At 36.7% G+C, this 17,431-nt stretch overlaps 1 protein-coding gene across 1 annotated transcript in view; it reads left to right on the top strand.

Annotated features, from left to right (window-relative positions):
• NECAB1 (N-terminal EF-hand calcium binding protein 1) overlaps positions 1-17,431 on the top strand; it is a gene marked incomplete at both ends in the record, with an annotated part of 166,946 nt that overhangs the window by 3,779 nt on the left and 145,736 nt on the right. Inside the window, one exon of the mRNA XM_080693743.1 lies at positions 4,386-4,410. Coding sequence (XP_080549869.1) covers positions 4,386-4,410 — 25 coding nt within the window. The remainder of the gene's footprint in view (positions 1-4,385; positions 4,411-17,431) is intronic.

Here is a 17,431-nt window from a genome sequence, read left to right as displayed (position 1 = left end):
CAGCCCTTTTTATTTGTTTATTTTTATTTTTGAAGCAGGATGTTTCTAGGTTACTGAAAGTCTCTCTAAATGTCCCAAGGCTCTCCTCGAACCTGTAATCCTCCTGTCTCAGCCTCCTAAGTAATGGGATCATGGGCTTATGCCAGGATGACACCAGGCTCTTTTGACTTTTAATTGGAGGAAAGGGGTCTTTCCCCACTTCATTGATGAGGTAGAAATGAAGTTTCAGGCTGTGAAAGAGAAAGGTGACTTAAATGTGTTCCTCTCCCAATCCATGTACGCATACCCATGTATACCTGAACTCAAGGCACAGGCCCTGGATGGTCAGGAACTTGGTAAAAGAATGAGTTTGTTTTTCCTCACAAAGATACTTAATTTTGAAGTCCTCATTCCCATTAGAGGTGAGATGGACAGAGGAGTGTTAAGCACAGGGAGTTTTCCAACACCACTGTTTGCTGACTGACGCTGTCCCAGCCATGCATCCCCTCACTTGGCTAGTCACACAAGGACAGCTAGTTATGAGTGAGATCGTCCAGTTGGGAGAGAGGCATGTAACATCACAACTGTCTATCTGAACTGGCAAGGAAAGTTAGGGTAGATGATGATGTAATTTGCCTTGTTTTCCCCCCACAGGGCCTACCTTAGGTAAAAATTGAGAAGATAAAAATTAAGCGTGAATTACTTTTTGTCCATTCATCTTTTTATCCACCTGCTCACTTACCTGCATCCTGTCCATGGTGGCTAGTGGCCTGGTATCAAAACCACCTGCAGGATATCCAAGCCCACACAGCGTGACCCATTCCCTAAGTCTTCCCTCCTGAGTGGTGCTGAATATTCTAGATAAGTCCTGACTCCCTGCCCTGTCATCTGTCAGGAGTCTGCCAAGTGACCAACTAGCCCATCTCATTTTGACTGTTAACCTGTTCCATGGCATGAGGCACTTGGCGAATGTTAGTTCAGAGACTGGTGATTCTGTCTGTATCTTATGCTTTCAAGATACCATTTACATTTGAATATCTGCCTTCAATCACTTAAAGTGAAGAATAAAGAATTTCAGGCAAGGTCAAGTGGGATGGCACAGGCTTTACAATTCTAGTTCTTGGGAGGCTGAGACAGGAAGATCCCAGGTTCAAAGTTAGCCTCAAGAACTTAATGGGACTCTTAGCAACTTATCAAGACTCTGTTTCAAAAGACAGAAGAAAATGGCTGGGGTGTAGTTCAGAGGTAGAATGCCTCTGGTTTCAATCCTTAATACCAAAAAGAAAAAAAAATATTTTATTTCTATGTCTTTACATATCTTTTGAGATAAACTATTTGCTAATTCTTAATCCATAGCAAAACCAGAATTACTTGTATTTAAACTTTAAGTCTGACCATAATATCTTAACTTATTTCCTATGCTTCTAGTGACAGCAGCTGTAAGATTAGCTGACCCAGATGATCATAGCAGCATAACGTAATGAACTTGATTCTCATCTGTAGTCCTGTTTTATTAGTTTGTGGGCTCTGAGGCAAAATTTACAGCAAAGACAGTTCTGTTCATATTTAATTAGCAGAACCATCTTAATAACAGATGCTACTATCTTAATTTTCTTTTTAAGAGACTGAATGGTATTTAAGATTGTTCATCATGAAATGAAATGATGGAAATCCTTACTCTCTGTTGTGTGGTTATTTATATTCTAGTCACGTTGAACTCATGAGGACACAATAGAACTTAAAATAGAGCCAGTGGCACACACTTGTAATCCCAGCATCTGGGAGGCTGAGACAGGAGGATCATGGTTCATGGACAGCCTCAGTTACTTAGTGAAGCCCTTTGCAACTCAGTGAGACCCTGTTTCAAAATAAAGAATAAAAAATAGGGCTGGGGGTGTAGCTCGAAGGTAGAATGCTCTTGGGTTCCATCTGCAGTACCAGAAAAAAAAAAAAAAAGTGAAGATAGGACAAGCTTCTTGTCTCTTTGACTCAGCTAGAGCTTTCTTCTTTTAGAGGAGAGAAAGAAGCTAGTCGTGATGGAGAGATGTGTCCCCAAATCCCTCCTAGAGGTTACCTCTATAGCTTAAAAAGAATGCGGGTGTCACTCTGCTCTACATGTTGCTCCTATTGTTGAAAGCATTCTTCTACAATAATTAAATTACTTCGGTGGAAAGGAAGGCCAACATCTTTCACACATTGGTCAAAGTGATATGTATTTGTTGCTGGGAATGTTTCGTGGTTAAGATTTTCGCTAGTAACATTAGTATTTTATAATAAAGCACACTATAAGAATAATTAGATTTATTCCTACCTAATTGCCATGAAAGCAGCAGAATGAAAGAGGAGGATATTCCTATGGCAGAAAGCAGTAAAACAGACAACTTTGCTCACGTTTTCATCTGGCCACCAAAAGTGTTGATCTAAATATAAGAACAGCTCTGGTTACTTAACTATAATTACTCAGAAAAAGAGTGATCCTTAAGGGCCCTTTCCAAGTGATTAAAGTTTTTCATTGCAACATGGCAGAGGGCCATTTTCTTCAATCCTGGATATAACAAAGCTCTGTATTCTATCATCCAGATGGCTTTCTATCAGTATACATATTTGTTAGGGTCAAGGGGACTGCAACTGTTAACAGAAAAATAGCCCAAGTGTTTTAACATTCAAAAATATAATAATTTATCAACTCCCATAATGACAGGCAGAGATTATCAAGGGCTTAAACAGGGTTGCAGGGGTCATCAAGGTTTAGTTTCTCTAATTCTATGAGCACTGCTTTCCTGGATATTGACTCTTCTCCTGTTTTATATTTTATTAATTTTCAAGTAGTATTACAACTAACAGGATGAGTTAAGCAGCAGAAGGATCTCATGGTCCTGAAGCCACAGGTTCTAGAAACCTCAGTGCCTGCATCTGCTGTCATATAGCCTCTTCCTTGTGTCTCAGCATCTCTGAATTTCTGTCTTCTTACAAGGTCACCAGCTATTAAATCTATGGCACAGCCTAAGCCAATAATACCTCATCTAAGTTTGATTAAGTCAACAAAGGTCCTATTTCCAAATAAGTCACACAGACAGGTACTGGTGACTAGAACTTCAGATTTTGTTTTCCAGAAACTCAATTTCAGTCCACAAAAAATGGCTGCAACATCTTCATGCCTATGTCTTCCATCTTCCTAGGTTCACAGAGTTAAGTGTGTCTATCTCTTAACCACTCAAGTAAAATCATGACTCCTCACCTACAAAATTATGACCTACAAATTCACTTGCCCCAAGGTGCTCATGACTTAGTGATGACTGTGGTCTAAGGCTTTGACACCCCTTTGGCCAGGTCTGGGTGCTCTGCTCAATCCTGTACCATGTGGACCAAGAGTGATGGAAAGATTGGTTTCCTGGAAGAAAATTAAAAATCATTACCAACGAGTAATGGAAAGCACATGGTCAAACAGTTTATATACATGAAAAACAATTTAAAATAAGTCTTAATGTAATTAATACCAGAAAAATAGGGTATAATCTGGGCTCCTGCTTACCCATGATTAGTTTTTATGTTTTGTTTATTTTTTTCCTGTTTTTATTGAGATATGATTGACTCACACAAAAGCCTACATATTTAAAGTGTAAATTCAGTCAGTTTTGACATCCATGAAACCATGGTCACAAGAAGATGGTAACTATATTTATTATCTACTAAAGTTTCCTCATGACCTTTATAACATATACCTCTCTGCCTAGCCCATTTCTGGATAAGGCATCATCTCTTTTCTGTCTTTATTGAGTAGTCTGCATCTTTATAATTTGATAGTATAAGCGAATTTACAGATAGGTATTCTTTTGTGACTAGGTTTTCTACTCAGGTAAATTATTGGAAATCCATCCAAGTTACTATATGAATCAATAGCTGGATCAGTTTTTAATAGCTGGATCAGTTTTTATTGCCACTAATATTAATATTATTTATTTATTTATTTATTTATTTATTTATTTTGGTGGTACTGGGGTTCCTGGAAACCCTTCTACCTCCAGGCTACACTCCCAGACCTATTTTTATACTTTTTATTTGGAAACAGGTTCTCCTAAGCCAGCTCGGCTGGCTTCAAACTTGTGCGATCCTCCTGTCTCCACCTCCCAAGTGCGGGGATTACAAGCATGCGCCACCATGCCCAGCTACTAATATTAATATTATACTGTATGTATAAACCATAGTGTTTTTTTTTAACCCATTCACTTGTTGGTAGATATTCGAGTTCTTTACAGGTTTGGACTTTTATATAGGAAGATTTCAATTGGGAATTATTTCCTTAAAGATTAGAATTTCTTTTGTATGATGATATATGAATTGTATGTGAACACAATATTTACTGCAAAGTTTACCAAATTGTTATCATTTTTTTGTTTTCTTTCCAGATTCTGAGGAGAGCAGACAAAAATGGTAAGACCAAAATACTACAGTTTCTGTTTGTTAATCTCATATTTCTTTATCCACCTTACAAAGAAAGAGGATAGAGTCCTGGAAAACGACATGTAAAATGTAAGTTTCTTGTACTAGTCCTAGTTTTAGACAAGTTTATGGATCCAGATATTCATGGGAAGTTTGCAGAGAAATTTACACTTGACAAGAAGATAGAAATTTATTCCTTTGAAGTGAGGATACCTGTCATAATAAGGCTGTAGCTTTTCCCTTTAGTGCCTTTAAAAAAGAGTTCACAGTAATAACAGCTACTATTTATTGAGTGTCACCTTTGTGCCAGGTTGTGTGGTTAATGCTTTAAAAAAATTCACAATAATAACAGCTACTATTTATTGAGTGTCACCTTTGTGCCAGGTTGTGTGTGCTTTGCTTACATTATGTCTTAGAATTATTAAAATGTAAATCTGGGCCTTTAACCTAAACCTATTTGATATTAAAATGTAGGCTATCCACACCTAACTTCATAGTGGCCTTGGGGGTGCTTCTGTAACCCTAGGATGGTTGCCTAGAAACCATATAGCATGTATGCATCCTATAGTTCGCTCTCTTATTTGAAGTGTATGCACTATGTTTGATAAAGACAGAGAAGAGATGGCAAACCAAAAGTAAAAATTGCTCTGTAAATTTGGTGACAGCTGCATAGCCTTTAATTATAAGTGGTCATAAGCAAAAATCTTTTATCCCTTTATTCCACTAGAAATTTTATTTCATAGAATGCCAAATTGGAGCTATTCAGTTTATTCTGCTGCTATATTATATGTACTGTAATGGTAATATATTAATATAAATCTTTTTCTTTCTTAAAATACCATTTCTTATTTATAGGGCAATATTATAGTCTGAGTTCTGATCCGACGGTTTAAGGATGTTGGTTGTTATCTAGTTTGTCCTTAAGCAGCCATATGAAGAAAAGATTGACTAATACTACACACCCTCCTACTCAACAGAAAATATACAAGTCCAAGAAGGAGCAGTGAAATAGAATTCCAAGTCCTGGCACATTTAACTGTGTCAGACCATTATAATTCAAATTATGATATATTATTAACTCAAAGGTGTTCTTTATGTTTTAATTTCAAGCATTTAATTTTTTGTCTTTGGTCATTTTCTTTTTCATGCTTTTATTGGAGGAATGTAATTGTACATCATAATGGGGTTCAAAGTGATACACATGCACATGTATATGTCACTTGGTGTATTTCTTTCTGTATCCTACCCTCTCCTTCCCCCTACATGTTAGTGAGATTGATAATGATACCTTCATATATGGGCACAGCATTATTTGAACTGTTTCCTCCCTCATTCTTTGCCTTTCCCCTCTCCAACTTCCTTTCTAAATCTCCATGCACTATTTTATTTGTTTTTTCTCATGTGTCTTAAGTCCCTTTTTTTCCCTATATTTTTCTGTAGTTTCCACATATAACAGAAAAATGGCAACCTTGACTTTCTGAGACTGGCTGATCTTACTTAGCATAATATCCTCCAGTTCTATCCATTTCCAGGCAAATGACACAATTTTGTTTTTCTTTATGGCTGAGTAAAATTCCAGTATGTGTATTTGTTATATTTTCTTTATCTATCCATCTATTGGTAAACACCTGAACACCTGAGTTCTTTTCTTTTTTTTTTTTTTTGGTGGTGGTACTGGGGTTCCTGGAAGCCCTTCTACCTCCAGGCTACACTCCCAGACCTATTTTGTACTTTTTTATTTTTGGAAACAGGGTCTCTTAAGCCAGTGGGGCTGGCTCCGAACCAGCGCGATCCTCCTGTTTCCGCCTCCCAACTGCGGGGATTACAAGCCTGTGCCACCATGCCCGGCCCTAAGTTGTTTTCTTAACTTGGCTATTGTGAGTTATGCTTCAATAAGCATAGATATGCATGTATTACTAGAGTATTCTGACTTTAATTTTTTTGAAATACTAACAAGGGATGGTATAGTTGAGTCATTTGATGGCTCCATTCCAAATCTTTTGAGAAAACTTTATATTGATCTTCATAGTGGTTGTACTAACTCACATTCCTACTAGTGTTGTATAGGAGTTCCTATTTTTCTGCCTTGTTGCCAGCATTTATTATTCCTTATATTCTTGATGATTGCAATTCTAACTGAAGTTAAATAGAATCTCAATGTAGTTTTAATTTGCATTTCTCTGATTGATAATGATATTGGACATTTTCTCATAGATCTGTTGGCTACTTGTATTTCTTCTTTTGAAAAGTATCTCTTCAGTTCAATTGTGTTTCTCTCAAAGTGTAAGCTCAATTGGGCCCTAAGACTCTGAACAACTTTTGTATCTATCATTCTTCTTTCCATCAAAATTATCATAACCCATAATCATGATAAAATGCAACTGACAAACCAATGATATATGATGGCTTATGTCTACTTCCATGTCATGCTCCACAGAATTGTCTCTTGCACTGGATGCCCATGGTCCATATTTACTCTCACACACCTCCTACATGTGAGACCTCTACTTCTTGCTTCCTTTTTCATGCTGAATGCTAACATGTTATAACTACCTCCCCTTTGCTCTCATCTCTCATGATCTTCACCATGCCTTTGCTCTGCAGCCCACTTAAGTACTCTACTCCCCTAGCGCATCCTTCCATCTTCCACCCCTCCCAGATGCTGCCTTGCTTTGACTTTTACCTACTCTAGCATCCCACCCTGAGTCAGCTTGAGGATGCTCATGATGCTTACATTCCTGCTCAGAAAGCAGCTAATCTGGGAAAGTTTCCAGTTCCTTTAGCAGGCCCCACTTTCTCTCCCTCTCTGTTCTTAACACTTGTGCACATGTTGATTATTGCTTTTCTGGTGGAAGACTGCAGTTGTTTGCTAGAAATTATACTTCTCTAAGTCAAATGTACCTTTCTTGGGTAAGGAATTCATCTTATGAGTAGACATTCTGCTCAGCTAGTACTAGGTGCTCCAAAGACTTTCATTTAATAAATTACTAACGGTTTAAGTTATTTCTATTGTAGTGGAGTTTCATGGGAAAGAAACAAGGCTATTTATCAAACATGCAGAATTGAAGAGAGAAGGGAAGAGTAGATAACCTAATAGAAGACAAAAAAGTTCTGGGATTTCTGTACCATGTGCTCCTTGCATTCTGTTTTTGCAAATAAACAGCTGCTATGTGTGTTTGATCTCTTGGTGACAGACCATCATGTGATAGAATCTCTTGTGGACAGCTTAATTGGTAATGGAATAATGAAAGGAATAAGAGGCAATGAGAAGTGTGATAGTTATTCTGTCAGAGGACAGATTTAGCTTTGGACTCCATCTGACATAAAAGAGAAGCTGCTGGGTAAATGGAGGGAAATACATGATTAATGATTAGCTATAATAATGGTGTCTTGGAAAGACTTTTTTTGTTTTTTGGTTTGGTTGTTGTTTTTAAATCATAGGCTAGGATCCTAGATATAAAGATAGACCTGAAAATAGAATTGCTCAGGGGATATTTTATGCTTTGATATCAAGGGTACAGAATTAAACCCAGAAATGGAAAACTCCTGCAAAAGCTTCCATACACACACATTGACTGAAAATAGAAATGACACATGGATATTTCTTGTTTCTTATTTATTTTTATACACTTTTAAGAATTTATTTTTATTTAGTGCATTGTAATTTTACATCACATTGGGGTACAGAGTGTTAGAAAAATATATGCATACAACTTTTGTTGCACTCCCCATGAAGTCCCCCTCTCCCTCCCCCGCAAGTCTTTAAGATTGGGATAGGAAATTTTGTATACATTAATAGCATTATTTCTACTATTTTATTCTTTTATTGTTTTGTTGCCCCATCCTTCCCTCATTCCCCTCAATCATTCCCCTGGAGTCTCTCCTGATTTATCTGATGTTGCCCTTATTTCTATCTATCTTCCACATATAAGAGAGAATGTATATCTACTTGTTCTTTGTGACTTGATGTACTCAGTATAATATTCTTGAATTCTACCCATTTTCCTGTAAATGATATAATTTTGTTCTTCTTTATGGCTGAGTAGAATTCTATTGTGTGTATATACCAAAGTTTAGAAATCCATCCATCCATCCAATGATAGACATCTAGGCTGGTTCCATAGTTTGGCTGTTGTAAATTGTGTTGCTGCTATGAACATGAATATGCAAGTGTATATATATATATATATATATATATATATATATATATATATATATATATGTTCTGATTTCATTTCCTTTGGGAAGATGCCCAGGAGCACTGGCATCATTGGTTCCTATGGTAGTTCTGTTCCCAGTCTTCTGAAAAATCTCCACACTGATTTCCAGAGTAGCTGTACTAGTTTGCCGTCCCACCAAACTGTAATAGGATTCCTAGTTCCTCACATCCTGGCCAGAATTTATTGTTATTTGTGTTACTGATTATTGTCATCCTAATTGGAGTGAGATAGAATCTAAGTGTAGTTTTGATTTAGATTTTCTTTATTGCTAAAGATGCTGAAAGAAGAGAGTATAGGACCAACAGTTCAACATATAGGTACAGGTAGAGACTTCCTCAATAAGACTAGAAAGCTCAGGAAATTAAAACAAGAATTAATAAATAGGATAGGATTAAATTAAAAAGCTCTGGCAGCAAAAGAAACCATCAAGCTTCTATAGAGAGAGCCTACAGAATGGGGGGGAGGTGTCCTTCACCAACTACCCATCTGGCAAAGGTCTAATATCTAAAATATATAAAGAGCCTAAAAAGACTAACACTTAAAAAACAAATAATTCAATTAGAAAATACAATTAGAAGTACAAGTGTCCAATACATTTATACATTTATCGGCACATGGGATTTTTTAAACTTACAAAGAGACTTTTTAAATTTATACATTTTATTTCAAAATATTTAATAGGCAAATAAAGATTATACATATGCAAGGTGTCCAACATGATGACTTGATATACATAAACATTGTATGATTACCACAATCAAATCAAATTGACACATCTCTTGCCCCATGATGTACATTAGATCCTCTGAATTTGTTCCTTTTATAATTAAAAGTCTGTATCCTTTGACCAGCTCCTCCCCAATTCTCCCAACCCAAACTCTGGCAACCATTTCTCTACTTTCTGCTTCTGTGAATTCAACTTTTTTCAGATTTTATATGTAAGTGAGATCATATGGCATTTATCTTTCTGTGTCTGGGCCAAAAGATTTTTTTAGTTTTAGCAAAAGACAAATAGCAAAATGAAAAGACTCATGGTAGTGAACAGCACCATCAGATCCTCCTGTTGGTTTGCACATACTCAGTTCCACTGCCTTTCTTAGCAAATAGGTAGTCTGTGTGAGTGGCATCTTTGGTCCCCACTTAGTGGCTGATCTCAAGAGACTCTTGTAGTTCCCCTCTGGCTTTAATCCAATCTAGCAGTCTGTACTTTATATAATTCTGTGAAGACAGACATGTCTGAGGTTCCCAATGGTGAGCAAAATGCCTGCCTCAGCACAGATGCTCAGTAAATATTTGTGAATCTATTTGTAAGGAGTATATAACCAGCCAGTGTGGTGGTGGTACTGCAATCCCAATACTTGGGAAGCTGAGACAGGAGGATTACAGGTTTAAGGCCAGCCTCAGAAACTTAGCGAGGCCCTCAGCAACTTACTGAGACCCTGTTTCAAAATAAAAAGTAAAATAGGGCTGGGAGTATAGCTCAGAGGTAGAACTTCCCTTGATTTAATTCCCAGTACCAAAAATGAATTTTTAAAAAAGTTGATCTTAATATCTATAAAAGAAATATAATTATGTGTATTTTAATTAAGTTAATCCTATTGGTATATATTTATTATTTATTAATCAAAATATTGGCTCAAGTTTATGGAGGACATATTATGGGCTAGATACTATCCTAGGTGCCTGATACACATTATCTTTATATTTATAAAAAGTACACAGAGAAGATAGTTTAGAGCAATGAGAAGAACAAAGGATTTGAAATCAAATAAGCCTGTGTCCTGGCTTTTGCCTTTATGGCTTCATGACATTCAATAAGCAATTTGATTTCCTTGTGTCTCAGTTTCCTCATCTGTGAAAGGGAGTAATACTATTGCTTATCTAATAATATTGCCTCAAAAACATTGATCCTGATCTCATACAAAATAAAAATTGTCCAGTATTCATTGTACTTTTATTATTAACTTCTTTTTTATGGTTTTGGGGGTTGAACCCAGGGGCATTCTACATCTGAGCTAGATCCCCCAGGCCTATTGCATTCTTTTATTTTGAAGCAGGTTTTCACTAAATGTGGTGGAGGGCCTCACTAAGTTGCTGAGGCTAGCCATGAACCTATGATCCTCCTGTCTCAGCCTTCTAAGCACTGGGGTTATCAGTGTATGCTACCACATTAGAATTTATTTTCATTTTTAATTGGAGCAAATGGAACTAGAGAGGTTACACAACTTTCTCTGACTTGCATACATGGTACTTTTAATTGACTGAATGAACTCAGTGCTTCCTTGGTAATCTGAAAGAATCATGACTAAATGACAGCCACACCTCCAGGATAAAACACTGTCAGTGAAATGTCCTACCTTCAGAGTAGCTGACATGCTGTAGGGTACTTAGAATTATTCTGAAAACTTCATTGGATTACATAATCAATGAATATTGAATTGATTATGTGAAGATTGCTCAAAGTTTGGTTTGTTCTATTAACATGTGGAAATATGACTTCAAGTAGAGGCTGAAATAAAGGTGTAGTAAATGGGAGGATTTTCTTGGAAGGCTGGGCGAGCCACCAGCAACCTTCAGAGTATCAAAGATGCCTGTGTTTCTGTGTCTTCTATACCTTGGTAATAAGTCTGTCCTTTGATCTGACCTATGCAGTCAAATATCATCCACTCTCCCTTGGGGATCCCCAGCCCTTCTTATTTTGGGAGAGGGCTTCTGGATCCAAACATAACGAAAATATTGAAGGGTATGCCCTGGAAATTAGGATCATTGATCTAAGGCTGATTTTTATTCCCTAATTCCTCACTTATTTCTCAAATAGGGTCAATTAGTGAAACTGAGAATCAGATAATGTATTGTAGATTAGTAGGATTCTCCAATAGCTCTGTGCTCATGTCTATTCTCAATCATATGCAAACTCTTCATCTATACACCTACCTGCTTAGAAGTCAAAGCAAAGTCTAGTAGAAATAATTTATATTAAGAAAGAAAAAACATGTTCATGCCCTAACAACCTTGCTGGAAAGACTGTCTCACCAAGCACTGCAATGTGTAGGAGGAACCCATGAGTGCAAATTCTGACGATAATGATTTTTTTAACAAAATAAGGGAAAACAAATTTTCTATTTCCATAGTACAATCTTTCTTCTCAAATGTAAAACAGTTTCACACTCATAAATGTGTTACTTTTCTGCCAGAAGCAGAAAACTGTGAAAATTCTAATCTTTACATAGCTGGGCTTATCAGCTGTCACAGAAACAAACAGAAAATTTGGATTGAAAGTCCTGAATCCAAGAAATGGCTGCCATGGGTCTTGCTCTGATTCCAGGTACTGGAGTTCAGGTCATAGCACCCACCCTAAAACCTGGCTCTACCTTCAGTGGTTTCTGTAATGAGATCTATGGTTGACAGCTCAGCATTCCTTTCCCTCTCTGTATTTAAAATTTAGTCACCTCTTCTACATAGTCTTCCTTCCAGAGGCCTGGAGTATGATGGTTAAGCTTAGTACTTTGCAGAATTAACTGGGTTCAAATCCTTTTCCCACCTCCTGTGTGACCTGGGTCTTTTATTTAGCTTTTCTATCCATAAAATGGAGAGAAAGAAAGTGCTTTTTCTATAGGCATATTGAAAGAGTAAGTGTGGGCTTGGTGAGGAGACAGGTAATTCCAGGTAAAGAAAAAGGCAAAAATTAAGACACAGAACTTCAAAAACTGGATAATAATTAGGTATTGAACAAAATTTCTCATTTTATATAAATATATATTCAACATCTACTGTGTTAATTTCTGAAATCAAACTATTTTTTTTTTTTTTTTTGGTGGTACTGGTGATGGAACCCAAGGCTTTCTACCTCCGGGCTATACTCCCAGACCTATTTATATTTTATTTGGAAATAGGGTCTCACTAAGTTGCTGAGAGCCTCACTAAGTAGCTGAGGCTGGCTTTGAACCTGTGTGATCCTTTTGTCTCAGCCTCCCAAGCACGGGGATTTCAAGTGTGCACCACCATGCCTGGCTGAAACTAAACTCTTAATCCAAGATCCCTGATCCCTTATCTCAGGACATGGCACCATCATTCAGCAGTTGCTCAACCCAAAGCTTCAGAGACTTTTATGATCCTTCTCCTTCTCTATTAACTCCATATGCAATGTATTAGGATGTCCTATTGGCTCCATTGTGAAAAAATTTTTAAATCTAATCACTTCTTCCTGCTCCCAAATTTTCCACCTTCCTTAAAGACTCCAGAAAATTGCCTATAGAATATTGCAAAACTCTTCAGATTAGAGATATCAAGTTATCAATAAATAAGTATGGTGGAAGTGATAGTGATAAGAAAGTTAATTTGGCATTTGGGGTTGTATAATTAGCATAGATTTAGTGACGAATTAGAAAAGATTAATGAGAGAGATGACAGTAGTTATTGGCACATACTTATGCATGATAGGATGAGGGAGCAGATAACTAGTTTCTGGCTTAAGTAACTGTTTCCTACCTCTGTGACCCAAAATACCTGATGGCCACAATAGAGGAGGGGAGATTTATTTGCTTACAGTTCTGAAGGTTTTAGTCCGTGTTAGGTCTAGTAAAGTCTGTGGAGCTGAGAATATGGCGACAGGAAGCAGAAGAGAATGTGAGTAGAAAGATTCTTCTCCCTTATAATGGAGTCTGAAGAGAGAGAGAGAGAGAGAGAGAGAGAGAGAGAGAGAGAGAGAGAGAGAGAGAGAGAGAGATATCCTCCAAGGCCATCCCCAGGTACTCCTCTCCAGTAACCAAGCCCTGCTTCAACATTTCTGTCTTGTCTACCACATGTTGTCTGGGGACTTTTTAAATCCAAACCATAACACTAAGTGGGTAGGGTAGGCAATGTAACTATTAACTTCTTTATGTTTATGAGTCTTTTACATATTAAAATCTTAATAGTGGAATCACTTTTAATTATGAATTTCCCTATTAATATTTATTGATCTGTTAATAAATGATGTTTCTGCTTTTCAATAATATTGTAAATCAAACCAGGAATGGTGGAGCATGCTTATATTTCCAGAGTATTTGGGAGGCTAAGAGGATTGCAGGTTCACAGAGCCAGCCTCAGCAATTTAGTGAGGCCCTCTACAACTTAGTGAGACCTGGTTGCAGTATAAAAAATAAAATAGGACTAGGGTTGTAGCTCAGAGCTAGAATTCCCCTAGGTTCAATCCCCAATATAAAAAAATTCTAAATCTCACCAAAATTATTAACAAAAACCCAAAAATTTTAATAGCCTGTATATTATGTCCGTATATAGCCATGAGAATATTAGTTCAGATTAAAAATAAATATTATAGTAATAACAGTAAATAACCTTAGTAAGGTATTACAAAATGTCAGATGATGTGCCAGGCATAATTGTATTAATCCCCTTAAAATCTTATAAGGAGGATACTATTATTGCCCCGATTTTAGCAATGAGTGTTCTGAGACATAGATAACTTGTTTGAGAACATGGAATGAGTAAATAAGATTTCTATGCTGATTTCCTTCTAACCTAAAAGTCCTAGCTATAAACGAGGATGTTTCGTTTATCATCCCATATGGTGATTTTGTAGCAGAACCTATAGCTCTTCTCTATGGTAAAGTTGTATCGCCTGAATCTAGAAATATCAATCTTTCCACATCCATAATACCAAGTGTTGCATTGTAACTTAAAAAAGACAAAAAAAATGAAATTGTTTTGGTTATGATTCTGTTGGAGGGTTGCATGGTATAATGGAGATTTGGAACCAAAAAGAACAAACTTCAATCTTGCATTTGCTAATTTTTGTTCATTAATTTGCAAAATATTTTGTGTGTGCCAATATTATGCTTGGTAGGAAGAAATCCTAAGACAAAAGAATGTTTAAATTCAGTTTACATTTATGAGGCTGTGATCTTAAATTATTTAAATTCTCTGAGCTTATTTTCTCAATTTTAGGCAAGAAGAATAAAACTTAATTTTCAGGATTATAATGAGAAATTAGCAGGGAAAATATATGTAAAGCCTCAAGGATGGTGCTCGGCATCTTATGAACAGTCACATGTGCAGTTTCTTTTGCCTTCACTAATTTCCTATAGGTCCTACAGATAAAATTTTTTTCAATTGTGAATGAATTATAGAAGACAAAATGTACAAACTTTGATCTTTACTAGTCTTCCTGATATGAGGGCAAATTATGTAATTGTGAAATAAACTCTTCTTTTGTTTTTACACACAAATTGAAGAAAATCAGCTGTAAATTCTAAGAGATCTGATATGGGAAAGAGGTGTTGGACAATGAATGATATTGCCTGGAAGATTCATACCTTATTGCTAAATGAGTCATAAACACAGAGGAAATTGAATAATAATATGCTCACCTCTTGCAGAGATACTTAATGAGCAATAAATACACTGAGCTGTTAGATGTAGAGAAGAAAGTGGTCTCCGTGTGTGGGGTTGTTGGGGGAGTCCTCAGCTCAGGGACTCAGGGTCCTTGGCTAACATAACAGAAAAGAATTTTAGCATGTGCCAGTCAGAGACATGGACAGAGGTTTATTTGGGTAAAGGGGAGGAAATAATCATTCAAGAGAGAATGTGAGCCACCTCAAGATGAGGAAGGCATATTGGGGAATTCAGGGTTCTCTTCTTTTAGGGGACTTTTGTGAGGGGTGGGCTAGAGGAGGTATGTGAGGATGAGCTCAGTCCAGGAGTCCTTGAGGCAATTTATGGTGGTCTGGTCAGTTTTAGGGTGGATGATCTCAGTTGGGTAGTCCTGAGGTGCTTTCCTGTGGTTCTGGCGACCTGGTCAACCTTAGGGTCCTCAGGCTGATTGGGGTCCTCATTCTCTGATTGACAGATAAGCTAGAGTGTCCTAAATTATAGGTTTCTTGAAATATCGTCCCTATCTTGTTATAAATGCACAGAGCAATTATAGTTTCTTTTAGTTAACTCTAGGATCTACAGGTTTCCCAGGAATTTGAGAGTCAGGCCTGGGAAAAAGAACTGGAAAACTGGTTTGTGGACTAGAGGCTGACACACTTCAGCTCCATGTTCTTATATTAAAGTTATATTTTACTTTTCCTTCCTGTCTGTCTCTTTTCTACCTACTTGTATCTTCTATCCTACATCAGGGTGGCCTTGGAAGAATTAAGGAATAATTGCCCTCAACTAAACCTCTGAAGATGAGTAAAAATTCTGAGAACTAGAAAATAAAGATGATTCATCAGGACCAATTCAGTTTAAGTAACAAAAATCCAACTGAATTGAGAAATTGTTGGTTCTTGTCATTGAAATACTCAGGAATTGGTATAGCTTTGACATAACTATACCTAAGTATTCAGAAATATCTCTCTCTCTCTCTCTCTCTCTCTCTCTCTCTCTCTCTCTCTCTCTCTCTCTCTCTCTCATCTATCTGCTTATCTATACATCTCAGTTTTTTGCTTTCTTCTCGTTGGTCTTCCTTTTGGGCAGTTTTCTTACCAGGGATATCAGGACGGCTCCTGGAAAACAGACCACCAAATCAGTAGGTCAGAAGAAAGAAAGAACTGCTCCTTTATTAAAATTTTAGCAAAAAATCTCAAGATTTTCAGTGATTGATCAGTTACTCCCATGCTCACACCTGCAACAATAACTGAAAGATGGAATGATCTTATTGGCAGGACTTGGATTACACATACAACCCTAGAGTGGGACGGGACACAGAAAATGTCACCTAACACTAAATCACTGAGAGTGAGACAGAAAGGGCAGATGATCTCTCAGAGGAAAACTGTTTTATAAAAGTAATAGAGAATAGAGCCTGACCAAATGACAAAGATAACATCTACTTCTTTTTCAGAGGGTAAGCTAGTTGGAAAAACTATAATTACCCTTTGGGCATGAAGGGAGGAGGGGAAAGGAAAGCAATTCAATTGTGGATTGTGTTCCTCTATCTCCAGTGCTTATATTCAAATGTTTAATTTTCATTTAGCAGTAAAATTTGCCTGCAAATGGAGCATGCTTTATGTTGCTAATTTTGAATCTACATCAGCTACAAATAACTAACCGCTCCTTTAACAAATCTTTCATCTGTCATTCTACGAGAGTCTGAGTAACTGGGGGTGTGTGGATTTTTTTTGTTGTTGCTTTTCTTGTAGTCTCACATAAAATGTTATTGTTAATTCTCCATGGAAGTGACATTAAATGATTTTTTTCTTTTTTGCTAAATTAGAAGCATATCCTTTCTAGCTATGAAAACTAATAAACACTCGTTCCCTCAGGATGAAGACAGTTTACAAGGAAAAATATATAGACACACATAGATTCATTCCCAGGACAATTCCAAATGACAAACATGTTTTGATATAACAAACAAGCTTCCTGATAAAGGATCTAAATATTTGGTGGCACATTAGCAAAGAAGCAAGTATTTGATTGTATCATTCCCTCTTCTACCTGCTATCTGGGAACTTAGTAGATTTTCAAGAGAAAGCAACCTTAAAGATCATCTTTCAAGAAGATGTCCCAGGAGGTGTGCTTTCAGGCCATCTCATCTGAGTCATTGAAACTTGTGACCAGTGTTCTTCTCTTTCTGATGAAAATAAGAAGAAAATCATTTTAAGAAACCTCTGTGAGGACTAAGTTAAATAAAATTTACATTAAAAATTATTTGCAACATAGTATCAGCTTAGTTTTTTTTAATTATGAAGTTAGTACTAATAGAAAGTTTCTAAATACCTGACACCATATTTCCCTTCTCAGTATCTTATATGATTATAGTTCCTTTGTTATAAGTAATGAACCAATGCTGACAACATTAATTT

Source organism: Muscardinus avellanarius (assembly GCF_963383645.1).
Source record: "Muscardinus avellanarius genome assembly, chromosome: 4".
In the NCBI taxonomy this organism is placed as follows: Eukaryota; Metazoa; Chordata; class Mammalia; order Rodentia; family Gliridae; genus Muscardinus; species Muscardinus avellanarius.
The sequence above is the reverse complement of the archived record's forward strand: the minus strand, read 5'-3'. Positions and strand labels throughout refer to the sequence as shown.